The 27,607-nt window shown below is 46.3% G+C and overlaps 1 protein-coding gene across 1 annotated transcript in view; it reads right to left on the reverse strand.

The window, feature by feature from the left end:
- Positions 1 to 27,399, reverse strand: part of DLGAP3 (DLG associated protein 3) — a 38,799-nt gene extending 11,400 nt beyond the window's left edge. Inside the window, exons 1-6 of the mRNA XM_059896792.1 lie at positions 26,302 to 27,399; positions 21,870 to 22,075; positions 21,471 to 21,543; positions 9,050 to 9,263; positions 8,461 to 8,774; positions 7,992 to 8,077 (exon numbers count right to left, since the gene is read on the reverse strand). Coding sequence (XP_059752775.1) covers positions 7,992 to 8,077; positions 8,461 to 8,774; positions 9,050 to 9,263; positions 21,471 to 21,543; positions 21,870 to 22,075; positions 26,302 to 27,399 — 1,991 coding nt within the window. The remainder of the gene's footprint in view (positions 1 to 7,991; positions 8,078 to 8,460; positions 8,775 to 9,049; positions 9,264 to 21,470; positions 21,544 to 21,869; positions 22,076 to 26,301) is intronic.
- Positions 27,400 to 27,607: the final 208 nt, after the last annotated feature.

Consider the following 27,607-nt stretch of genomic DNA (forward strand, 5'->3'; position numbering starts at 1 on the left):
TGGATGTGTGCCTAGAAGGGCTGCTGGTATTCGTGGCTCACTTTTATGCACCAGCTGGGGCATGGTGTGCAGTAAGTCAGACTTAAAGTGCCAGGGACATAAGGGAGAGAAAGGACGGTGCAGGTGTAAAACTAAGGATGCCTTCAGCAGACAAGCAAGGGAGCCTGGCCAGAAAGATGCGCCAGATTTCTTCTCTCCCCACCTGTCACCCCCTCTGGATTCCCAGTGTGATCAACTGTCCCAAGCAATTCAGTTCTTTAGACATTTATCCATAAACTTTCTCCCCTCCCCTGCCCACCCCTCCAAACCTTCCCAAGCACCTACACAAGAGCAAGGAAGACCTCATTCTCTGCCTGTCCCCACCCTTCCTTGACTTCACTCCAAATGCTTCCAAAATTGGTCCCACTTCTCTCTGTAACTGCTGCTGACGACTGATCAATGTAGTGGACTGAACTAACTTAGGAAGTTCCCCCCCCCACCCCACCCCCATACATATAGAAATGCTGGATCAAATAAAGCCCAAAAGATGGTTTTGCTACAATGCCAAGCTTGAAAGCAGGAAAGAGACATCTTCAGGTATCAGAAACAAAAAGGAAATTCAAAACCTTAGTGGTGAAAGGGAACCTAAGCCAAGTGAGCCACAGGAATATGGGCCAGACATATGCTAGAGGCTAGATGGTAATGCCCAGGGAGGATTAAAGGAAATACCCCAAGCCTGTGCATCCTGGGGACCTGGAAGGAGACCCCATGCATAAAGCCAGCAGCCAAAAATAAAGGTTGTTTCATTTACAAACGTGGACTAGAAAACTCATGTCATGATTCAGGTATGTGGCCTGGAAGTAGGATGCTGAGAAATCAGAATATTAAGGCTGCTCTGGTTGTGGGTATGGGGTTTGAATGAGTAGTACCAGTGAAATACAGAAACCTCAAGCTGAGATATTAACTCTAAAACTGGTCCCAAGCTCAAGCAATACTTGAGCATAAAGGAAATTGAACCCAGGAGGAAGCAGTGGGCAGTAACAAGCAATAGTGAACACATAAATTGTTAAAACATGTTTGTAAATCCAAACTATTAAACCATAAAAGATATAACAACAACAGATTTTTTTAAAGGGTTTTAAAGGCAGGGTTTTTTAAAGAGGTATAATCAAAATACTAGATAAATATAACATGGAATGGGAGAGGATATTTGCAAAAGAAGCAACTGACAAAGGATTAATCTCCAAAATTTACAAGCAGCCCATGCAGCTCAATAGCAAAAAAACAAACAACCCAATCCAAAAATGGGCAGAAGACCTAAACAGACATTTCTCCAAAGAAAATATACAGATTGCCAACAAATACATGAAAGGATGCTCAACATCACTAATCATTAGAGAAATGCAAATCAAAACTACAATGAGGTATCACCTCACACCGGTCAGAATGGCCATCATCAAAAAATCTACAAACAATAAATGCTGGAGAGGGTGTGGAGAAAAGGGAACCCTCTGGCACTGTTGGTGGGAATGTAAATTGATACAGCCACTATGGAGAACAGTATGGAGGTTCCTTAAAAAACTAAAAATAGAACTACCATACAACCCAGCAATTCCACTACTGGGCATATACCCTGAGAAAACCATAATTCAAAAAGAGTGATGTACCACAAGGTTCATTGCAGCTCTATTTACAATAGCCAGGACATGGAAGCAACCTGTGTCCATCGACAGATGAATGGATAAAGAAGATGTGGCACATATATACAATGGAATATTACTCAGCCATAAAAAGAAACAAAATTGAGTTATTTGTAGTGAGATGGATGGACCTAGAGTCTGTCATACAGAGTGAAGTAAGTCAGAAAGAGAAAAACAAATACCGTACGCTAACACATATATATGGAATCTAAAAAAAAAACCAATGGTTCTGAAGAACCTAGGGGCAAGATAGGAAAAAAGACTCAGACGTAGAGAATGGACTTGAGGACAGGGGGAGTGGGAAGGGTAAGCTGGGATGAAGTGAGAGAGTGGCATGGACATATATACACTACCAAATGTAAAATAGATAGCTAGGGGGAAGCAGCCACATAGCACAGGGAGATCAGCTCGGTGCTTTGTGACCACCTAGAGGGGTGGGATAGGGAGGGTGGGAGGGAGACGCAAGAGGGAGGGGATATGGGGATGTATGTATACATATAGCTGATTCACTTTGTTATACAGCAGAAACTAACACAACATTGTAAAGCAATTATACTCCAATAAAGATGTTAAAAAAAAAAAAAAAGGGCTGACTCAGGGCTGGAAGGCATGGGAACCACTGGCTCTGCCCTGAAGGAGGAGGAAGCTGCCTGTTGCCAGACAAACCTGATGGCTTTCACACTTTGATGACCCTTGAGATTGCTTTGTAGAATCACTCTTTTTTTTACCAATAAAGGAAGAATTTAAAAAATACATATATATAAAACATGGAAGGGCTTCCCTGGTGGCGCAGTGGTTGAGAATCTGCCTGCCAGTGCAGGGGACACGGGTTCGAGCCCTGGTCTGGGAAGATCCCACATGCCGCAGCACAGCTGGGCCCGTGAGCCAGAACTGCTGAGCCTGCGCGTCTGGAGCCTGTGCTCCGCAACAGGAGAGGCCGCGACGGTGAGAGGCCCGCGCACCGCGATAAGGAGTGGCCCCCACTCGCCGCAACTAGAGAAAGCCCTCACACAGAAACGAAGACCCAACACAGCCAAAAATAAGTAAATAATTTAAAAAAAAAAAAAAACATGGAAAATGGAAGGAGGGAGTTAAGAAGGAAATTAAAGTGTTCCAAGGTTCTTGTTTTGTGCCTATTTCAGGATAGAAATACTAATTTTAGACTTTATCAGAGACATATGAAATTAAGTATATTTGTTTAAAATTTGAGGGAAATCACTACTAAAACGTAAACTTCCAAACCAGTGGAGGGATGGAGGGAACAAGAGAAATAAAGTCACCTTGATTGGTTCAATAGAGGGCAGAAAAGTAGGGGAGGAGGAAAGCAAAGAAAAAGCATGTCCAGTTGAAAATTTTTAAAGAGATGATAGAAATAAGGCCAAATAAATCGGTAATCAAAAAATATATGAATGGATTAAATAGGTCTACTTAACTCTAGCTCCATACTGCTTACAAGCAACATATCTAAAACATAAGGCTATGGAAGGCTGAGAGACAAAGGATGGAAGAAGATATAATGGAAAATTAATCAAAAGAAAGCAGACGTAGCAATAAAATCAGGCAAAATCAACTTCAAGGCAAAAACCAATAGTAAGGATGAAAAGCATCCTATTTATTGATAAAAGGGCCAACCCACCAAGAAGATACAATAATCATAAGCCTGAATACTAAATAGCATTCTCTCAAATCAAGAAAAAATGAATAAAATTCCCAGGGAAAATGACACATTCACAATCATGGTGAGACATTTTTAAAACACCTCACTCAGAACTGTTAGATCAGACATCCAAAAAAAAATCAAAGATAAACATTTGAAAAATGCAATTTATAAGTGTGACCATATATATGCTATATGTGTATATGATGAAGGAAGCCTTGACAAATTCTAAGGAATAAATATCATACAGAATGCATTCTATGACCACAATGTAGCAAATCTAGAAATCAAAAGTGAAAAGGAGCCCCTCAAACAAAAAAAATACATTTGGAAACTAAAAAAACTAAAAAAATTAAAAATTCTTCTAAATAATTTACAAGTTAAAAAGGAAGTTATGATGAACTTCCTAAAGGAAGTTAGTTACAAACTATTTAGAACTGAACGATGAAAACACTGCATCCCAAAACTTATGAGATGCAGATACAGCAGTATAGTTAGAAGGGAATTTATAGCCTTAAAAACACATTAGAAAATAAGAAATAGTGTTCAAGAGGCTGAAAAAAATCAAACATGGCAGAAGAAAGAAAATAACAGAGAAGTAGTAGAAGAAAGGAAATATTAAAGATAAAACAGAAACAATAGAGACGTTCACCCAAACCAAAAGCTAGTTTTTTAAGACTAATAAAATATAATTTAAAAAATATATTAAAATGATAAAATATACAAATCTTGAGCAAAATGAATCAAAAAAGAAAGGTAGGGTATAAGCATGTGGTATTAGGAATAAAAAGGGGGGCATAACCTATAAATATAATAAAAATGTGTAAAATTATAATACCATGAGAAAGAATATTTGTACCAAAAATTTTGAAAACTGTCTATTTTTGTTAAATGGTCCATTTTTTAGAAAAATATAAATCATCAAAATTGACTGAAGAAGAAAAATAAAACCATAATAGATCAATAACCATGAAAGAAACTGAAGCTGTAGTTCAAAAAGTTTCTCTTATCCCAAAAAGGCCCAGATAGTTTTATAGGCAACCTTTACCAAACCTTTAAGGAATAGATAATTCCTACTTTACACAAATCGTTTCAAAGAACAGAAACAGAGAGAATGCTACCAAACTCATTTTAGGAGTTTAGCATAACCTTAATGCCTGAACTGAATAACAACAATACAAACAAAATTGTAGGCAGATATCACTTATGAACATAAATATAAAAATCTTAAATAAAATAATAGCTATTCAAAAATCCAGCAACCTCTATGAAAATAATACAGCAAGACTGTGACAAAAACTGTTAGAGTTCCATTTCCCATTCTTCTCTTTGTGTTTAGCATAAGAACCCTGATTTTCAGCTCTGCTCATTGCTTCCCAATAAGAGACTATTCCACAGCACCTCCCTTGCAGCTAGATGCCACCATGGGATGAGTTTTTAGCCAGTAGGATGTGGGAAAGTGTTGTGTGTAACTTTCAGGAAATCTTTTTTTCTTTTTTTTTTTTTTTTTTTTTGGCCTCACCATGCAGCTTGCGGGATCTTAGTTCCCCGACCAGGGATTGAACCCGGGGCCACGGCAGTGAAAGTGCCGAGTCCTAGACCACTGGACTGCCAGGGAATTCCCGCAGGAAGTCCTTTTAAAAGGAAGGACTGCATCCTTCTCTCTTTCTCCTTGGTACTGCTCAGAATGCAGACAGGATGGCTGGGCTTGAGCACCAGCTCCTTGGTTATGAGTGATATACAAAGGGTAGAAGATCAGCAAGACAGGAGGAGCCTGGGGTCCTGACACTGAACTTCTACATCCAGCCTTTTTCTTTTTTTTTTTGGTGAGAGAGAAATATACTGAAGACGCTATTGAGACCCTGTTACAGCCAAACTTAATCCAAACTGATAATGGGATCAAGTGGGGTTTATCCCAGGAATGAAAGAATGGGTCAACATGGAAAATCTATTAATATAATTGACCACATTACAGACGAAAGTATTAAATCTATGATCATCTAGGTAGATTCTGGAAAAGCACTCAATAAAATTCCACTCTCATTTTTTATTAAAAAATAAAAATTAAAAGCTCTTAGCCAACTAGGACTAGAAGGGAATTTCCTTAACCTGATCAATAGTATCCATCAAATCTGTAGCAAACATCATCACACTTATAAGTGGGCCTTAGAAGATATTCACTAATGTCAGGAAGGACATAAGAGTGCTACACTCGACAGTAAACTAGAAGTCCTCTTCAATGCACTATTACAAGGGAAAGAAATTTTCAAAAATACAGATTTAAAAGAAATATCCTCATTTGCAGAAAATATAACTGACTATATAGAAAACCCATCGTGATTTTTCAGACAAACTTTGGGTCCTAATAAGAGAGAGCAGCAAGGTTGCTGAATACAAAATCAACATATAAAACTTAATAGTGTTCCCAGACACTGGTACTGCCCAACAGGAAAAAAAAAAAAAAAAATCCCCAGCATAAGATTGTCCATAATGCCTTTCTTCTGGATCATGAAAAAATCCTGCTTCCTAGCCTCCCCATACCCACCATTACTTCCCTGAAATTCCTTCTCCACTCAGCAGCTAGTGATCTTTTGTAAACATAAATTAGATCATACCACACTCCTTCTTTAACCTTTTAAGGGCTACTCATTAGTTAGAATTAAATTCCAGTTCTTTATCATGCCCATACTGTACATGACCTGGCCCCCACCTATTCTCCAGTCTACTCCCTCACCACTGTCCTGTCCTGTTCCACACCAGCCACGTGAATCTTCTTTCAGTTCCCAATGCATGTCAAACTCTTTCCTGCCCCAGTGTCTTCACATATGCTATTCCCTCTTCCTGGAATGCTTCCTCCCCCGACCATCATCTGAGTGTTCCTAGTCAACCCTCAAGTCTCAGCTTAAATGTCACCTGCTTAACCTAAATAAAGTCCCTTCTCTCTTAGCGCCTGCTTTTTTCTTTCATATTCCCACCATAATTGTAATAATATCACATTACCTATTATACCACAGTGTGTAATCATATTTTTACTCATGGGTTGTTTATTCATTGCCTTGATTCCCTTCCAGGCCATAACTTCTACGAGGGTAAGAGTCATGTCTTCCACATTTCCCTGAGCATTTAACAGGCGCTGTCATATAACAGATGCTTAATAAGTATTTTCTGAATGAATCAATCCACAAATGAATGACAGAGGTTGCTGATATAATCTGAGTCTCAGTATAATGCCTGCTGCACTCTTCCCAGAATTCAGGCTTCTTAGGAGGAATGGGGGGACCCTCAGGGGTCTATATGGATGAGGGACCAAGAAGCCTCAGGAGGGAGCAAATGGGGGCACATGGGCTTGGTTTCTGGTCCACGGGGCAGCATTAGAGTTGGGGGCAGTGTTCTGAACACAGAGCTGCACCCAGCCATGACTCCTACCCCACCTCTCAAGAACTCAAGTCATAGACTTGCAGAATTGGCTTTACCGTAAAGTGCTACTTTTCTGTGATCTTTGTGGAATATTAAGAATTTGGAAGATGGTAGCTTTCAGTAATAATGGGGGCAACAAGGGCGCCTTTTTGCCGCCCTCGATGGAGGCATTTACAGCTTCAGGAGCATATGGAGCTGCAGGGAGCTAGTGTGAGAGTAGAGAAAAGTGATGAATCCCCACAGGAACCCCAAGAAGTCTTGATCAGGCACACACACACACACACACACACACAAGATGCTCCCAGGGGTTCCCAGAAATAGTTGGGGGAATTTAGGGAAGGTCTAAAACCCAACAATGGCAACCGGGAACAGAGCTGTGAGGGACTGCTACTGGCACTCTAGTTTTATTCCTTCAAGGGGTGTGGCCTGGGCAACACAGATTACCACGAAACTCTTACCGCCAGCCCCAGGCAGGTTCCCAGACACCACACTTAGGGCCACTGGGCTGGGAGCACTGCAGCCCAGAGGGCAGATGGGCCACTATGACACTGCCACATGGCCATCAGAGAAAGCATCTTCCCATAGGAAGCCAACAACAGAGGGATTCCTCCCAGTATCCCCTCCAGAGCTCTCAGTGCTAATTTTTCAGTTCGAAATTAAGGAAACAATGTTTCTGAGGCCACCTAATGCCAGAATAGTGGCTGTTGATTTCTCTGGTACACCACAGACTCAGGCATATAATAGGTACCCCCAACTGGTTAAATGCTTGTGTGAGCCGAGTGGGGAGGAGTATTATATCTGCCAGGGGCCCCTGAGAGGCAGTCTTCATGTTTATTTGTTACTTTTTGAGTTCACATACTTGTACACCACGGGAAGTAACGAGGGACTGGAAAAATCCTGTTATCCCCTATAAAGGACAATTGCTAGAGGCCTGCTTTGCACCTACCTGCTACTTCTCCCTACTACCCCGTTCCCGGGACCACTGTATTCTCCTGTCCACCTCACAGCACCTGGGACAGGTACGGGTACAAGGAGAATTCACTTTAGACTGCCCTGGTGACATCTCCGTGGAGAGCCTCTGTGGCTGCTCTGACACCTCCCCATTCAAAGGGCTTGTCCTCAGGACCAGGAAGAGAGGGTGTGCACGGAGCCCAGGCCAGTGAGGTCGTTATGCATCCCTCTCTTCTCTTCTCCACCCCACCCCCAGCAAAGTCTGAGATATCCCCACTCGGACCCACCTCTTGTCTTCTTCCACCTGCACACCGATGGAGTGGAACTCTCTTCGACTCCTGTTCTCCGTGTCCGAGTCTGAGATAGTCTCCACCTGGTGGCAGGATTGGGAAGTCAGCGGCCAGGGCTAGACCGAGGGACGCAAGCCCTTCCCAGGGAGACGGGCAAGCGATGCCTGAGCCCCAAGCCAGCTGGCAGATCCTGAAAAGACAATCTGCCTGAACAAGACGAGAGACCCAGGAGGTTAGATGCATCAAGGTGCCAACCTCTGGGCACCGCTCTCCGCTCGCCAGGGGTGATGGTGCCAGGATGAGGGACAAGGATGTGGGCTGGGGCTGTTTGGATCAGCCGCGTCCATGACCATGCTAAGAGCAAGCGAGGAAAAGGTCTGTGTATCCGGAAGGCCCCACTGACTCCCTCAATCCATCCTCAACCGGACAGGGCCTGAACTTTCCTCGGCGCCTCCTCCTTCCATACCTGCACCCCGATGGACGGCCGCCACTTCCGCTGCCGCGCCAGGCTCCGCAGCTCCTCCCTGCCTGGAATGGTCTTGATGATGAGTGTAGGGGGCTTGGGGCTGGCCCGGGGTGGCACCGGCGCCAACTCCAGGGTGCGCGCGCCCATTGCCGGGCCATCCAGCCCGTCTGCGGAGCTGCAGCGCCGGGCGGGGCCCTCTGCCGCGGTGAAGCTCTCATGGGCGGAGTCGGTGCTGCTCTGGGCGGTGATGGAGATGCGGGGCGGGGCCTGGCTTCCCGGTGGGATGGGGGGCGGGGCCTTTCTGAAGTTGAAGGCTGTGGCCAGGGAACGCAAAGACACATAGGGTGAGAAACACGTCCTGGCAGGTGTCTGTCACTCCCCACACCCACGCGGTACCACAGGACCCAGCAGCCACGCGTACTCCACGTGCTGCTACGTACAGAACCACGGATCCTCCTCCCCATCATCCGACCCAGAGAGGCAAGCGATCTGCCCAAGGTCACACAGCAGAGCCGTGACCAGGGCCAGAACCGGACCCAGATCGCTCTCCAACCTAGGGCCGGGCCAGGGACAGGGGGAGCGTACTCACAGGAGCCGGGCCTCCCTGAGACAGAGGCAGGGGTAGCAAGGAGGGGCAGGCAGTCATCGTCTTGAGAGCAGCCGGCCTGGATGGCCCGGAGGTAGCTGTGGCTCCGCATGCGGAAACAGCCGGGCAGGTCCAGGGCGTCCACGGCCTGGGACTCCAGCTCCCCAAACACGGACCCGCACACGGCCTCCAACTGCTGGTTCAGCTCCTCGCTGAGCTGGGTACAGGGGCCAGAAGGACAGTTACCGTGGTGCTGAGATGGGATGGGGGCGTCTCTGAGGCACTTCGCCTTAGGAATATATCTAGTTCTGCAGAAGCTGTGTCTCTGTGTGACTCTTAACGCCTTTGGACTAAAAGAAACCCTCACCCCCTGCAAAGAAAGATGGAGGCACCTCTGCCCTGTGCTGCTCGCCAGGCCTCCTTCGGGACCAGCCTTGGGGTCTAATCGTTCCTCTGAATACTCCTCCCTCGACCCCACCTATGCTTCTCCCAGACATCTAGCTCGGGTGCCTCCAGACCACCCCATCTTCCTCTCCACCTGTCCCAGCCCTTCACGTTTCTCTCACCTGACCCTGGGGGGAGAGGACCAGAGAGCTGACAGTCACCCTCCTGCCAAGTATGGGGTGGGGTACTGTAGGGAAGGACAACTTTTATTTTATTATTTATGACCAACTGCATTACAAAAATGATGGAAAGCAACCTATAGAGGTAAAATCATGTGGCAGGAAGGAAATTAATGGGTACATAACGGAGCAAAAATTATCATCCTTCAAGTGTTCCAAGCCCTCCCCCACCTTCTGCCCACTAACTAGAGTTCTGGTTCAGCCTGCCGGTTCCTTCCCTGCCCTCATCCTCTGAGGAAAGTTCAGCCACTGCTGATTGAGGTTCCTGGTTTCGGTTTTGATATTTTGTGATGCAGAATCCATGGTGTTAAAAAAAAATTGAAGCAACTAAGAAAAAGCAAAACAAAAATTTTGTTCATGGAACCATGTCACATAACACTGCACTAAGACTAAATATACCAGCGGCGGCAGCTTCATTTGCTTTATATGAGAAAACTGACACAAAGAAAATATAAAGGTAGGGAAGAGGGTGGTTCAGTGGTAAGCTCAACACCCAGAGCACAGGATGCTTGCACATTTGACCCTGAGCTTCAGAGCACCCATAGCTTCAAGGAGTATAGCTTCTGGGTTGCCCACATGGCCTATGTTGTGAGACCCAGCTGGACTCAAGTGCTGGCTCTGCTACTTCCTAGCAGTGTGGCCTGGGAACGTTATTCAAAGTTTTGGGCCTCGGTTTAATCACCTGTCAAATGGGAATGATGATGGTACCATCTTCATAGGGCTATTTAGGAGACTCAAAGAAAAACATGGGAGGCACTTGGTGCAGGTAAGCCCTCAATCAGTGCCACGGGATGGTCTCAGGGCCTACCGGGTAGACACAGGCCACCACTCATGACAATCACACTATTCTTGTCACTGAGAAATTCCCCCATGGGTGACTATGTAGAGGCCACTGGATGACGTCACGGACAAGGTCCTCAGGAGCATCCGCATGGTGAATGCGACAGCAAGTATCCCATGGCTGCATCTTGTGACCTCCCAGGAAAGATTCATGGCATCATATTTATGTACAGTCAACAGAGAAAGGAGTAGCTGGACCCATGTGTAAATTGCAGCTCAGTGTTTCCAAACTCGGCCCCCAAAACGTATATGACATTATATCACTAGAGTCTACCTCAAGTTGAGCAGGAATTTCCATCCTATTCTACAGATAGGCAAACTAAGGCTCAGAGAGGGCAGATGAATTATCCAAAGATGCCCAGCATGTAAGTGAGAAAACTAAAGTGCCCAGTTTCCTGTCTCTCCTGCCAGGCTGACTGAGCATCAGAATGTCCTGGAGAGCTTGTTAAACCTATATTAACTCAGGCCCCACCCTAAGGATCTGAACCCAGGGTTCTCTAACTATAAGCCTCTCTTCACCTTGGCTGCTTTGAAGGTCAGAGCCAAATTTGCTGGAGATTCAGTGATTCCACCATGGGTTCATTAATTAAAAAGAAAGACTGTCTGCAGGTTTTTCTAAAGGAACTTCATTACAAGTGTACAGAAATCACAGGCCGTGGACAAATCAATCCAAGATCCTGTAGAAGTGAAGTTCTCCCATGTTTGTCTGGCACAAGCCACACTCCTGTGGCACCTGTGACTTTCACGACTCCTTGTGAGTCTACCTCTCATTTTCCTATCTCTTGACCTCTGGGGTACCAAGCACCGGTGGTACCTGAAGCTCATGATCTGATCTAACTCTTGCTATTTCTAGGCCAGGCTCAAGATACTCCCCAACTAGAACCAATCCAGCCCAGAGGGTCCCTCTGAAGCACAAGAAAGCTTATCTAACCCTAGCAGAGAGCATGTCGGTCTCAAGTCTGGACACCAAGGATGGAAGGAATCTCACTCTGTGGCTTATATGTGTATCTCCAGCTCTCTTCTCTGTGTAAAGCACTAGGCATAACATCTGGCATATAGCAGGTGCTCAGTAAACATTAACTACTATTATTAGTAGCAAGAGGTTCTTAAATCACAGTGACAATACCTCTCAAAGGCCCGTCTTTCCCAAGGGTTCTCAAGCTCTTGAAATCTCCACCATATGCTAGTCCCATGACCAATTCTATCCAAGGCAGACAGAAGGAGGGTGAGAAACCCTCTGGGGCTACACATATTCCATCTCTACTAGCCAAGAGGAGCTTCTGGCATTCCAATAAGGGACCAGGACCTAAGGGAAACGCAGACTTTTATAGAGTCTCAGAGGAATACTGCATCTGAGCTGATCTTTACTGTATTACAAGTATGAAATTGTGATATTGTGCTGTGAATTCTCCTATTTTCCCTACACTGCCTTCCACCCTGCTCCCCCCAACTCTCACTTTCAGGAGAGTCAAAGCCAAAGAATCCTCTTGGGAAATGAGAACCTTAGCCTTTCTGCAAACCAGACTCAGAATCAGTAAATATTTCCAAGAATGTGGGATATTTAAAAGAAAATACTTTGTTTGGGTCTAACTGAAAATTGTCTGTACTAGAGTTAGTGGGTCCAACTGGGGACAAGGCAACATCCTGTATACTTTACATATGTCATTTGGTTTAGATAACCTTGGAAAACCCTCCCATTTTAAAACATTCTGAAACACTTAATAAAATATAACAAACGTTTTATGTGCATAACTGAGCTCACAAGAAAGCGAGATAAGTCCCCAGGGGACAAAAGCAAAGAGGAGACTGGAAAATCAGAATATTAACTGTGTGAGCCAATGCTGCAAACAGCCCAGTGGAGGGTGGGAGGCGGGGGCAGGGGTTGCTGGTCTCAGTAACCAAAGGGCTTAGATTTTAACACCCACTTGGGCCCACACGAAGCATGGAATTGGAAATGGGAACCTGCATAAAAGTAGGAAACGGGAAAGCTTTGATGAAAAGACAAACTAGAAAAATCAATTATCAACACAGACTGATGACAAGGGAGCTAGTCTGTAGTCTAGGCACTGGGGAGAGGGGAAAGACGATAAATCTCCTAAGAATTTATACCCACAAGCTAATCTTCACACAGACCCAGCCTTCAGTGTCTGCATGGGCCAGACGCCCCCAAAATTTAAAATTAACATAAAAAGGTCCCAGACCGAGAATAGTTGAACAGAAGCAATTTAAAAATATTTTCTGAATGGTTCTGAAGAACCTAGGGGCAGGACAGGAATAAAGACGCAGACGTAGAGAATGGACTTCAAGACACGGGGAGGGGGAAGGGTAAGCTGGGACGAAGTGAGAGAATGTCATGGACTTATATATACTACCAAATGTAAAATAGATAGCTAGTGGGAAGCAGCCACATAGCACAGGGAGATCAGCTCAGTGCTTTGTGACCACCTAAAGGGGTGGGATTGGGAGGGTGGGAGGGAGACGCAAGAGGGAGGAGATACGGGGATATATGTATATGTATAGCTGATTCACTGTTATAAAGCAGAAATTAACACATCATTGTAAAGCAGTTATACTCCAATAAAGATGTTAAAATAAATACATTAATTAATTAATTAATTTAAAATATTTTCTGGGGGACCCACTCCTAACCCAGGCTGATGAGGGTTCTCAAAGATAAAGCTCCATTGAAGATGAGCTCATATTAAACTGTGTGGTAGACAACCTCTGACACAGCTCCTAATCATCTTCACCTCCTGGCATTCACATCCTTGCATAGTGTCCTCCTCTTGAGTGCAGATTAGACCTATTGGTCCACTTCTAATGAACAGAATATGGCAGATACAATGGCATGTCACTTCTGAGATTAGATTACAAAAACACTGTGGCTTCCATCTTGGACACTTTCTCTCACCATCTCTCTCTAGGAGTCTTTGCTCTGGGGGAAGCAAGTTGTTATGTTGTGAATTGTGTTATGTTGTAAGCCATATGGTGAGTCCCACACATCAAGGATCTGAAGCCTGCTGACAGCCATGTGAGTGTGGAAGGGGATCTTCCTCTAGGCAAGCCTTGAGATGACTGCAGACTTGGCCAACACCTTGACGAAGCCTGTGAGACATCTGATCCATGTGGCACCCAGCTAAGCTGTGCTTGGATTCCTGACCCACAGAAATTGTGAGATAATAAATATTTTTTGTTTTAAGACACTATGTTTTGGGGTAATTTATTATGCAGCAATAGATCACTAATGCAAACAGTGACATAAACAAGAACTAAACTTCTACTGAGTGAAGCCGTTGAGAATTCAAGGATTATCGGTTACAGCAGCTAGTGTTACCTTAGCTAAAACAGATTAGCTTTTAAACAATGTTTAAGTTTTCTAAAACTTAAAAGATAAATAAAACTGAAAACATAAGGATAGAATAAAAGCTTTGAGGGACTTCCCTAGCGGTCCAGTGGTTAAGACTCCACGCTTCCACAGCAGGGGGCACAGATTTGATCCCTGGTCGGGGAACTAGGATCCCACGTGCCACGTGGTGCAGCCAAAAACAAAAAAGCTTTGAAAAAAACAGAAAGATTTGAAAAGGGACTAAATCAGATTTCTAGGGGGCAAAGGGGGAAATTTAAAACACTAATTTAAACTAATGAGTAAATGAAACACAATTGAAGAGAAAAATAGTGAACCAGTGAATAGTGAATAATATATGAGGAACTTACCTAGAAGGCAACATACAGAGGTAAAGAGATGGAAAATATGAAGGAGCGAATAAAAAGGCCCCAAATACAACAAATAAGAGTTCTAGAGGGGGGACTCGATAAAATGTAGAAGAGGCAATATTCAAAGGGATAATAATAGCCACTGAGAATTTTCCAGACTTCTGACTTCAGACACAACAGAGTGAGGATACCAAATCCTATCCCCCAAGACAACTATAAAGCTGCACAAAACTGTCAAAAACAACCATTTTATCACTCTGAAAATCAATCAAAGGTATACAGCAAAGAAACACATTCATGAAAATTACTGAACTCTGGGTAAGAACAGCATGAGTCTGTGGTGTCCTTGCCTGGGGCTGCTCCCATTACCCAAGCTCCCAGCTCTATCTGTTGCAATAGTTCAAAAAGGGTGGGCCAGGCTATGAAAAACCAGCTGCTTCACTGCAACTAACAAAGGGAGCTCACTTAATTTTGAGCATTGTCTGTTACAGTGTCAAGAATAGGAATAACCAGCAGCACTGCCAGGCTGAGGTTTCAGCACTGTTTGGGGGCAAGCAATGGGACTGTCAGACTAGACAGGGATTTGATGGGGAGTTCCAGGGGGTAAGATAGCCATAGAGAGTTTGATAAGCTCTTCACATAGTCTGGGTTAACTAGAGCCTGGGTGCATGTACAACACAGATCAGAAAGGCCTTGAGCCCACCCACATATCCTTTGCCAATGGAGCCTGTGCATACGTGCAGAAGAAATGCAAGAGAGCCTGGTGAAAAGTAAAAGCCAGAGATGGCTTGAAAACAGCACAATGTTTGTACTCCCCAGATCACACATAGAACCATAAAAGGAGAGAGAAGAAGTCTTACGGGCTTGAAGTTTTTGAGCACAACCTCTGATCAATCTCTGGCTGGACATTAAGCTACGCAGAGACAGGGTCAACCCCTAGGAAACCAGGCTTTAAAATAAAAACAAGAAAGAAAAAAAATTAGTGGAGAAATCAGAGGCTGCATCTGGAATCGTAGATAGATTTCACAGATTTAGCCCAGGGATTAACAAACAAACAAACAAAGCAATAACAATCTTCAAGAGGTAAAATAAGAATCCAGAGTTGCTACAATACATTATCTAAAATGTTCAGTATTTAACCAAAAAATTTGTGACACATGTAAATAAACAAGAAAATGTGAATGTCCCCAAACATTTGATTTATCAGACAAAGACTACAAAGCAGCTATTACAAGAATGTTCAAAGAACTAAAGGAAAGCATGTTTAAATATTTAAAGGAAAGTATGACAACAGTGACAGCATTAATAGAAAATCACAACAAAGAGAATTTTTTTTTAAAAGGAACAAGAAAAGGACTTCCCTGGTGGCTCAGTGGTCAAGAATCCACCTGACAATGCAGGGGACATGGGTTCAAGCCCTGGGCCGGGAAGATCCCACATGCCTCAGAGCAACTAAGCCCATGTGCCACAACTACTAAGCCTGCACTCTAGAGCCCACGAACCACAACTACTGAGCCCGCGTGCCACAACTACTGAAGCCCATGAGCCTAGAGCCCCTGCTCCACAACAAAGAAAAGCCACCACAGTGAGAAGCCTGCACACCTCAGTGAAGAGTAGCCCCCACTCACCGCAACTAGAGAAAGCCCTCACGCAGCAACGGAGACCCAGCCAGGCAAAAATGGCAGCCAAAAATTAATTAATTAATTTTTTTTTAACTGTCTGGGAGAACAATTTCTCTTGGCCCTTGCTCTTACTTTTTTTTGTAATTCTTTATTTTATTTATTTATTTTTGGCTGTGTTGGGTCTTCGTTTCCGTGCGAGGGCTTTCTCTAGTTGTGGCAAGCGGGGGGGTGGGGGCACTCTTCATCGCGGTGCGCGGGCCTCTCACTGTCGCGGCCTCTCTTGTTGCGGAGCACAGGCTCCAGACGCGCAGGCTCAGTAGTTGTGGCTCACGGGCCCAGTTGCTCCACGGCATGTGGGATCCTCCCAGACCAGGGCTCAAACCCGTGTCCCCCGCATTGGCAGGCAGACTCTCAACCACTGCGCCACCAGGGAAGCCCCTAATTAATTATTTTTAAAAAAGAACAAGAAAAGAATCAAATGGAAATTCTAGAGCTGAAAAGTACAATAACTGAAATTAAAAATTCACCAGAAGGGCTCAGCATAAAAAGTGATCAGTAAACTTGAAGATAGATGAGTATAGATTATCCAGTATAAAGAACTGAATGGGGAAAATGACTGAATAGAAATGAACAGTGCCTCAGAGACCTATGGAACAACATCAGGTATACCAGTATGCATGTAATGGGAGTCCCAGAAGAAGACAGAGAGAAAGAGGAAGAAAAAATATTTGAAAATATAATGGCCCCAAACTTTCCAAATTTGATGAAAAACATTAACCTACAGATCAAAGAAACTCAATGAATCCAAAGTAGGTTAAACACAAAGAGATCCACACCCAGACACCTTACAGTCAAAATGTTGAAAGACAAAGAGAAAATCTTAACAGCAACAAGAGGAAAACAATTCATCGCATACAAGAAAAAAAAACCCAATATGATTAAAAACTGGCTTTTCATCAGAAACAATGAACACCAAAGGCAGTGGAATGGTATAGTGAAAGTGCTAAAAGAAAAAAACTGTCAACCAGGAATTCTATATCCAGCAAAACTATCCTTCAAAAAATGAAGTAAAAATAAAGACATTTCCAAATAAATACAGACTGAAGAAATTATTGCCAGCAGAACTATCTTACAAGAAATACTAATGGAAGTTCTTCAGGTTAAAAGGAAGTGACAACCAGTAGTAACTCAAATCCACAGGAAGAAATGAGGAGCACCAGAAATGGTAAATATGTGAGTAAATATAAATAGCTCTATAAATATATTTTTCACATTTTTTTCTCTCAACTTCTTTAAAAGACATAAGCAAAGCAATTATTATAACCCTATTATTGGTTTATAATAATTTTTAGGTTTATAACACAGGTATAGGTAATACATATGACAATAATAGCACAGAAAAGGGAGAGAGAAAGGAGATATATTAGAGCAGTGCTTCTGTATTTTACCAGAATCAATTAGATTTTAATAAGTTAAGATACACATTGTAATTTCTAGTGCAACCACTAATAACTTGAATAAGATAGTAAAAAGGAATTAACGAAAAGAAATTAAAATGGTACACAAAGTATTTAATACAAAAGAAGGTAGTAAAAGAAGAACAAAGGAACAAAAATGACATGAGACAATCCAACCATATCAATAATCACATTAAATGTGAGTAGACAAAACACTGCCATTCAAAAGGCAGAGATTTTCAGACTGGATAAAAAAGCAAGTAGATAGAAAGTAAAAAGAAGGAAAAAGATGTACCAGCAAACAGTAACCATGAGAGAATTTTCCAGATTTGATGAAAGACATGAATCCTCAGATTCAGGGAACACACACCCCCCCACACACACACACACACCATAGTGAAACTGTAGGACACCAAAATCAAGGGCAAAATCTTGACAACAATCAGAGAGAAATGAAAATAACCAACAAAGACCATTAGATTGATAGTAGACTTCTCCACAGCAAGAACAGAACAGATGACAGAGGCATATCATCAAAACACTGAGAGAAAATAAATGTTGACCTAAAATTCTGTAATAAGCTAAATTATGTAAAATAGTGAGAGTAAATGACATTTTTGGTTAAAGGCAGAATTTGCCACTAACAGACACTCACTGAAAAAAGTTACTAAAGAATTTACTTTAAAAGGAAGAAATGAAATGTAAGAAGGAATAGTGAGGGGGGAAAGGTAAAAATGTGAAGTTGGGGCTTCCCTGGTGGCGCAGTGGTTGAGAATCTGCCTGCCAACGCAGTGGGACACGGGTTCGAGTCCTGGTCTGGGAAGATCCCACATGCCGTGGAGCGACTTGGCCCGTGAGCCACAATTACTGAGCCTGCACATATGGAGCCTGTGCTCTGCAACAAGAGAGGCCATGATGGTGAGAGGCCCGCGCACCGTGATGAAGAGTGGTCCCCACTTGCCACAAGTAGAGAAAGCCCTCGCACAGAAACAAAGACCAAACACAGCCATAAATAAATAAATAAATAAATAAATAAATAAAAATTTAAAAAAAAAAATGAAGTATTAGTAATACTTAGTATTAGTAATACTACTAATCAAGTATTAGTAGTATAAAAGTTAATAACAATAATAAAGACTAACTGAGAGAGGTTAAAAAAAAGGTGGGACTAAAATACTGGGCAACTGGTACATGTAAGAAGGGAAGAGGTGATCAAAAGTAAAGTGTCCTAAGGTCTTTACATTGTTCAGAAGAAGGGTAGAAGTAATTGTCAATCTGAGACTTTGTTAAGTCAAATATGCACATGAAATTATAAGAATAACCACAAAAATAATGAAATTAGTATATATAACTGCCAAATCAGTGTGGGATTTGGTGAAGAGAAAAATGAAGAAAATCCAATTCATCCAAAAGAAGGCAGCAAAGGAGTAGAAAAGCATCACCCAAAAGGCAGGATAAATAGATGGCACAAAATAAGATGACAGAAATGAATGCAAGCATATCAGAAATCACAATAAATATAAATGTACTAAACTCTCAAACTGTCAGAATGGATATAAAATAAAATATAGCTATAAACTACTTACAAAAGACATACCTAAAACATAAAGAGACAAAAAGCTTTAAAGTAAAACATAGGAAAAGATGTTCTAGGAAAATACTAGAAGGGCAAAAAGTGATAAAGATAATAGAGTGACGTCACTAGTTCATTAAACCTGTTTCCTCTTCTGTAAATCAGGGGTTATAAACCATGCCCCCCTGGAAAAATATGTAAAGTATACATGATGTTAGATAGTGTAAAGTGATGAAAAGAAGAAGTGGGGGTGGGGAGGAAGAGGAAAAGGAGAAGAACAGAGAAGGGAAACAGGAAATGTTGAGGGGGGTTAAAATTAAAATTTAGAACGTTTGGGCAAAGACCTGAAAGAAGCGAGGGAGCAATCCACGGGAGTATCTGGGAAGGAGAGATCCAGGCAGAGGTAGCAGCAAAGGACCTAAGGCTGAAGCACACGTGTGGTGTAGGAGGTGCAGCAAGGAGACCAGTGTGGCTGGAGTGGGTGTGGGATGGGAACAGTGTTAGGATAGGAACTCAGAGGTAGCAAGGGCCAGATCATGCAGGGCCTTATACATCATAGTACAGTGTTTGACTATTCCCCTGAGCAAGGTGTTGATTGAATGCAATTTTATTCTTAAATGATCACTCTGGCCGTATTATGAGAGAATGAAGTGGCGCAAGGACAAGTGCAAGAGATCAACTAGAAAGCAGTGCAACAGTCTAGACAAAAGAACATGGTGACTTGCACTGACATGCTGGCAGTGGAGATGGCGAGGAGTGACTGGATCCTGGAAATACTTTGAAGGTGGGACCAACAGGATTTGCTGAAGGGTTGGACATGGGATGTGTGAGAGAGAAAGGAGTCCAGACTGACTTCAGTGTTTTAGATCAGAGCTCCTGGAAGAATAAAATTGCCATTATCTGAAATGGAGAAGACATTGGATGGAGTAGGAAATTTGAGGAGGGAGAAAAGGGTACCAGCAGTTTGGTTTTGAACATCTTAAGTTTGAGATGTCTACTCAACATCCAAGTGAGATTTCAACACACAGATATATATGCATTTATGGGAGAATGTGGGCTGGTGATAGACATTTGGGAGTCATCAGGCTCTCAATAATATTCAAAGCTATGAGCCTGGATGAGCTCACCCAAAGAGTGAGTGTAGGAAGAAGTCCAGGAACTAAGCCCTGGAAAACTCCAGTGTTCCAATCCTGAAGAGTCTGTGGGCACCAGTGACACCGACTAAGAATAGGCAACCAGAGAGAGAAGCTAGAAGAACCTAAAAGGTGTGGTGTCCTCAAAGCCAACTGAGAAAAGTGTTTCAGGAAGGAGAGAGTCATCAGCTGCGTTAGATGTTGCTGATGGATCAAGTAAAACAAGGGCTGAGCATTAACTAGTGGGTTTAGCAACATAGACTGGTCTTCTGTGAAAAGATGGCTGTGCCAATCAGATTCCCTGATTCAGGAAATGTAACAAAGAAACGCTGAGAGACTGCAGCAGCAAAACCATGGAAGCCAACCAGGACGGTCTTTGCATTGCTTTTTTTCCCCAGCAAACAGTAAAAATAGCTAACCTTTATTGAGTGTTGGCTGTGTGCCAAGAACACTATTATGATGCCTATTTTTAAATAGGGAGAGTGGGGCTCAAAAAAGTCAAGTAACTTGCCCCAGGTCACTCAGCCGGTAAGTGGCTGAGCTGGAATTCAAACCCACCTCATGCATTTAATTACTAAACTGCACTGCCTCCTTTAGTTAAGGGTAAAGTCTACACTTAGGTATAGAACTCACACTTGTAAAATACCAGCGTGGGGCCAGGTACCTTGTGTTTGCATATATTTTCTCACTGAACTCACAAAACCCCTGTGAGATAAGCATCATTACAATTGTCATTTCAAAGATGAGCCAACAGGGGCTTCCCTGGTGGCGCAGTGGTTAAGAATCCACCTGCCAATGCAGGGGACACGGGGTCGAGCCCTGGTCCGGGATGATCTCACATGCCGCGGAGCAACTAAGCCCATGCGCCACAACTACTGAGCCTGCGTGCCGCAACTACTGAAGCCCGCGCACCTAGAGCCCGTGCTCCGCAACAAGAGAAGCCACCGCGATGAGAAGCCCGCGCACTGCAACGAAGACCCAGCACAGCCAAAAATAAATAAATAAAATTAAATTAAAAAAAAAAAAAGATGAGCCAACAGAGGCATTGAGAGGGAGATATCTTGCCAGTGTTCCACAGGGTGGAGTGGAGGGGAAAGAACTCAAGCCCTGATCATCTCTGAGACTGCAGTTCTATCTATCCCCGGTCTGTACACTCAATCTTGCCTTTTACATGGGGTGGGTTGGGAGCAATCAGGCCACGAAAGGGCTGGGGAACCTCAGAGAACTGACGCTGCCCTTACAAGTTCATCACTTTTGAGGATGCTTGGTGGTTTTTAAGGATGTGACTCTGAGATCCTCAGTCTGAGTCAGCTCCAGGAGTCCCAAGGCAGGCTTCCCAGCTCCCCAGAACCAGACTTGTGCTCTCTCCATGGGCAGATTCCTGATTTTAAGGCCTAGGCTGGGCATGGGATTGAATCCCCCTTCCCACCCTTTCCTTCCAGCATGCTGGGCCTCTCCCTACCTGTCCGGTGGTGAGGGAACGGCTATAGCCAGGGATGGAGCTCCGGGGGTGGATCCGGGGTGGGACACAGCAGCTGGGAAAGGTCAAAATTCCAGATTCAGAATGGGGGTCTGCGAGGAGGTGGGGGAGGGGAATGAGAGTACTGAGGCCCCTGAGCGGGTTCTAACCCTCAGAAATCCCAGAGATCCCCAGGAGACTCCTGGGTAAAGGGATTCTTCCAAAGAGACATTCAGATAGGGGCTATCACAGGCACCCCCTCTTTATATGGGGCAGAGCAAGACTGCCCAGTTGACCCCTAAGCAGGGAACCTGACTGGTACCCACTCTATGCACATCTCCTACAGGCACCCAGGATCAGCACCCTACACCCCACCCCCACCCCAGCTCTCCCTGTCCTTACTTGATCCGGGCCTGGTCCACGCTGGAGGAGCGGCGGGTGGTGAAGCGCCGGGCGACCGCTTTGGGAGATGTCTTGGGGCTGCCATCTGAGTCTCCACTCTCCTCATCCCCCATGGCTTTGATGTAGCTGCCGCTCCGCATCCTGCGGCAGGGGATCTCCCCGTCCTTGCCCCCAGTGGGGTAACCCCCCCAGTCATCTTGCGGCACCTGCAGGGACAAGGGGCCTCTATCTTTCAGACAAGTCCCTACTAAATCTGGAAGCCGGGACCCACATTCTCCACTGCCAGTGGGAGACACTCAGCCCTGGCTCAAGCAGGCCACGTTCAGGAATGTGCAGAGGCAGAGCAGGTGAGGTCCCCGCTACAGGAGATGCCTCATCGTCCTCCATGTGACTTTTGCTACTTAATTGAGGACCACCTAGAGAGTCTAGGAGCTGACATGCCAGGTGCCAAGAGATTGAAGCTCAGAGGTCAAAGTGACCTACGTCAATCTCACCCCTAGCAGTAAAGCGTCACCTGACCTCAGTGACCTTTCACCCCTCCTTCTCCTTCATCCTCTTAACTGCTTATATCCCAAATCCTCTAACTTTCCGCCTCCCTTCTGTGAAGAGACACAGAGGGAGTGACATCAATTTGTGTTTCAGAAAGAGCACTTCAACAGTCCAAACAGAGGATGGATTGTGGAGAGCCAGGAGCAGGGCAGGGGCTCAAGTGGCGAGACGGAGACCAATTAAGAGGCTGATGCTGTTATCCAGGCAAGAGATGATGAGGCTTAAATTAAGACAATGACAATGAGGGGGAAGAGGAGATGGAAATGAGAGGTGTTAAGGAGCATCAGTGAGCCTGATTAGACGTGGGGGGTGAGGGGGTGGGGAGGAGTCGATGATGACTGAGATGCTGCCGGCTGAGGACCTGGGGGGATGGTGCTGTCGATCACTGAGCCACAGAATCCCAGAGAAACAGGTTTGGGGGAAAGGTGATAGGTTCAGCGTTGAGCATCTTGAGTTGGCAGAGAGCTGTGGAGCAGGTGGTTGGGCGTTTGGTTCTGGAGTTCAGTGGAGAGACCTGGGCTGGAGGCAGACATGGGGGAGTCATGGGTGGCAGCTGAATCCACAGGAGTGAATGAAACAGCCCAGGGGAAAGAAGAAAGAGAGGTGGGAAGGGATCCACTGACATTTAAAAGGGGACTGCGAAGAAAGGGAGAGGAGCCTATGAAGTCACCTGAGAAAGAGTGGGCAGAAGGGTGGGAGGGAAGTCAGGAGAATGCCGTGTCATGGAAACAGGAGACATTTCCAGAATAGAAGGAGTTGATAATGTCAAATGCCACAGTGCATGCAGAGGTTAGTGATTCGGGCTAGGGAGTTAGAACCGTGTTCAAATTCTGGCCCCATCACTTGCTAGCTGGGTAAACTTGAGCAGAACTGATTCATCTCTAAGCCTCAGTTTCCTCGTCTGTGAACTGGTGATGATAATTATGCCCACTTCACAGCATTGGTGGGAAAGATAAGTGAGCCAATATAGAGTGCCCAGCACAGAGTAAGTGCCCAATGTTGACCACTGTTATTATAAGCATTGAAAGGTACCTTTCAAGGAGAGCTCTCAAGAGACCATTGGTGACCACTCCCAGGACATTTTAGAGGACAGGGGTGTGGAAGTCAGACTGTAGTAAAGGGGAGAGTGAAAGGAAGTAAAGGAGTGGAGTCTGCACTCTAAGAACTTGGAAATGAAGGGAAGACAGGAAGGAGATGGAAAGGGGTATGGGGTTGAAGAAAGATTTTCTTTTTTAGGATGAGAGAGATTTGGGCATGTTTGCAGGATGAGGGAAAGGGTCAGTAAAGAGACAGTCTTTAAATGTGGGGAGGAAGGGGGGACAGCTCATGGACAGAGGGGATCCCAGAGAGATGGGCTCAAGCCCTGTGGAGGCGTCATCCTGGGATGGGCGGTCCTGGCTTCTCCTCTGAGCCAAGAAGGAAGGGTATGAGGGTGGCGGGGGATCTTGACGAGTCCACTGACAGGAAGGTGAGGGAGTCTGGGATGGTCTGCCTACACTGTGAAGAATGAGGTGTAATGAAGGCATGCGGGAGGGGCCCAGGGCAGGTAGCGAAGATTTAAAACACCTGTTGAAAAGAACAGGTTAAATGGGGTGGGGGTTAGGGTTCAGGGAGAGCATAGGGTTCAGGAGAGGAATAGAGATTCTGGGGTGGGACTAAATGAGGGGTCAGAGATCAGTGTGAGAACAGGGATGGGATGGGGCCCCACGAAGGAGCCCTCAGGGGGTGAGGCGGACGGGGCTCGGTGGGGGGCTGGGCTCAATCAGAAGATGGGAACGCAGGGAAGAGACGAGGCTCCATAAAGGAACAAGGGCTCCGAGTGAAAAGAGGGATTCTGGAAGAAGTCTGAGAGAGAGAGCTGGCATCCTGTAGGGGAACAAGGTCTCAACAAAAGGACTGGGGACCCAACAAAGACACCTGGTCTGATGTGGCCAGCTTCCCCTGCTTTTGTGCCGGGGGGGCAGCAGTCTGTCTAGAGAGTCCCTGCAGCCCCTTGTTCTCCCCCAAACAGGCTCAGACTTTCCAGTCCTAAGATTCCCTGGAGCCCCGGCCCCTGACAGATCCTTCCCCTTCCCCGTACTCTGCAGAGAGGAACCACAGAGGCAGAGGGAGGCGGATGGGACAGCCGGGCACGCTCTGCACACTGCAGGGCTCCCACTCCATAGCCACTGCGGAGCTGCTGGCTTCTCTGCAGGACACTGTGAGTTGCATGTTAAAAAGGAAGCCCCCAGGGAGGTGAGGGCAGCCCTGGAGAAGCAGCAGGGAGCAGCGGAGTGGTGGCAAGGTGGCAGGGATGGGAGAAGAAGGGTTGGTGATCTCTCCTCGGCCCTTTCTGCTGGACCCTTCAATCCCCGGCTTAGAGAACCTCTCTCCCAGGGAGGGGGCAATCCAAGGCCAACCCAGAAGTCCTGAATCCTAGAAGTCTCCAACCTCCCCTTCCGTCTCCCACCCCTTCCTGCTTCCACTGTGGCCCTATCTGTTCCCTTGAGCTTTTGTGAGTTCCCCACCCAGGAGAGCCCTAACATGCGAACAACTTACCAAAAAGGCCAGTGACACCCAAAGACACATGCAAGCTCAACTCTCCACACCTTTGAACGTGCTGTAGTCTCTTCCTGGAACACCCTTAAATCCCGGAACTTCTGCACTCAACTAACTCCAAATTCTCCACGGAGATTCTGCTCAGGGGACATTCTTCCTAGAAGTTGTTCTGGCCACCATCACCCAGGTGGGTGAGGTGCCTCCTCTGGGCTCCCAAGGCTCCCAGGGGTCTCTCCTCTCACAGCCTCATCACAGTGTATTCTACCTGATGCCTTGTCTATCCCACCTTTAAATGGTGAGCTCCTCCCAAGCAGCGTCTGTGTCTTCATCTTTGTCTCCACAGCACCCAGGAAACGCTCACTGAATGAATGGATGCAGATTAACTATGCAGAACGTGGGTTTGGGGGATAACCCTAAGTCTACTGGACTTCTAGAACTTGTCTAGACTTTTCCTCCTAAAACTACAGCAGGGCTCAGGAAAGCGTGTCAGGGGATATGAGAGGGGAGCGTAAGGCAGAGAAGAGGAAGGTTGATGGCAAGAAGAGCCCCTGACCCCATCTCAGTAGGAAGACGGAGAGGGGACGGAGATGGATGAAGGCTCCATAAGAAGAAGGGGTCAGAGCTCTTAGCCTCACCTGCAGACACCACAGAGTTGGTAAAAGATGACAGGGACAGTGTGCTAGTTATCACCTGCACCATCCACTCTCAGGAAGCCCTGGCCTGCTGCTGTGTGTGGAGCTCCGACTTCACTGTGAAGCCCAGCCTGGGGAAACCCGTAAGACAGGCTCCCAGGCTCTTCCACAGCCTCACGGGTGCCCTACTGCAGGTTCCCCAGAACGACAAACACCAGCAGAGGCACATTCTGGAAATAACTGACCTTCACATTCAAACAATATCTGGACCACCCAGATTTGGGCAGAAAAGAGGTCTGGAGAAGGCCTAGGGGCAAGAGGACTGCTTTCCAACTGCTGACCTCCAATCTTGGGGAAGCCACAGGCAGGGAGCACCGCATTGTCCTGTTCACTGTCTACTCTCAACCTCATCCCGCCTCCAGCCTCACAAGGCAGAGGCCAGCACGGCTCGTCCAAAACATCAGATAAAGGAAAAGTCTTCCTGGCACTGACACACAATATCAAAATAGAAGGGCCCCTTCACTGCACAAACAGGGAAACTGAGGTCCCAAAAGGGGCTCAAGGCAATACAGTGAGGCAGGGAAGAGCCCCCCTGACTCCAGACCCTCCATCCTGGGAATAGCTGGCTCCCACCCAACCCTTTCCACAGCTCCCTGGGTGACAACACTGATGAGGGCTGAGGACCCTGTTTCCCACCCCCACCAAAGCCTCACCTGCAGATAGTGATAAGTCCTGGTTTTGGCCTTGGCCTCCGGACCCAGGAGCCCCTTGCCTGGCCCGGCCCCTGGGTATCCATCCCGGCCCTGGCTGACCATCATGGTATGCCAGGCACTTCGCTTGACCGATTGTCCATCCAGTGACATGGACATGCCAGTGCAGGCAAGACAGCGGCCTTCCGACCCGCCCGAGCGCCCCTTGAAGCTCAAGTCCCGGTAGGACCCATCTGGAGCCTCCAGGCAGAAGGGACCACCAGGCTCCCCAGGGGGCCGCCCACCGGCCAGGAAGCCGCTGTCACTGTCCAAGTTGTCATCGGAGCTCCACCAGCCCGCGGCCTTGGCCTGGTGCCGTCCATCCCCCTTGCGGTCCTTGCTCTTGCTCCTCTTGCCATGCCGGGACTGGTGGTGGTGGTGGTGGTGGTGATGGTGGTGGTGGGAGGTGTGGAGGCCTCCAGAGCCCGGGCCAGGGTAGCTGTCTCCGCCGGAGCCACCTCTGCCCTCAGCCTTGGGCCCATTATAGTCCCGCTTCCCTGGCGCCTCCAGAGAGTGGGACTTGGCAAACAGCTTCTGCACAGAGTGAACCAGGTGCCGGATGCGGCTGGGGCTCTCGCTGCGGGCCTCCGGGGTAGTGCCAGACCCTGGCCCGGGCCCGGCCCCCGCTGGACCTCGCTGGTATGGCAGCGTGTGGAAGCCATCTTGTTGAACGGGCAACTGCTTTTCAAACTGGTCCAGAAGTGTGGGAGGCAGGCGGGGGGCACCCTTGCCCTGTGGGTGGCCCACACAGTCTTCACAGGTGTCGAAGGGGCCCTGGCCAGGGTACATCCTGGGGAAGGTGCTGCTACCCCCCCCAACCCCGGCCCCTCCTGGCCCTCCCTCGGGGCCTGTTGATGGCCCCTCACTCAGGCTCAGGGGCCCTTCAGGAGAAAGGTGTCCCAGGCCAGCTCTTGGGGCACAAAAGCGGGGCTCGGTGGAGAAGGCCTCCCCGGAGCCCAGCAGGTATGGAGCCCTGGCAGCGGGGCCCACGTCCATATGCTGCTGGTCGGCAAAGCGGGCTGGGCGGGGATGGCTGCCTCGGTCGCCATGATAAGCCCTCATGGCCTCGGCAAGGGCTCTTCATAGTGTTGGGGGCCAGGCCCCAGGAACCTCCTGGGAAAATAGGGGGCAGTGGGATTAAGATTGAACAACAGGCCACTTCACCTGAAACTATCTTTTATTAGGTACTCTTATATCCCTTCAGGTAGTGCATACCAATTTAGTGTGATTAATTCTACCATCTTTCCACAAATGGGCTTAAAAGCCTTAA

This window comes from Balaenoptera ricei, chromosome 1 (assembly GCF_028023285.1).
Source record: "Balaenoptera ricei isolate mBalRic1 chromosome 1, mBalRic1.hap2, whole genome shotgun sequence".
Taxonomy (NCBI): domain Eukaryota; kingdom Metazoa; phylum Chordata; class Mammalia; order Artiodactyla; family Balaenopteridae; genus Balaenoptera; species Balaenoptera ricei.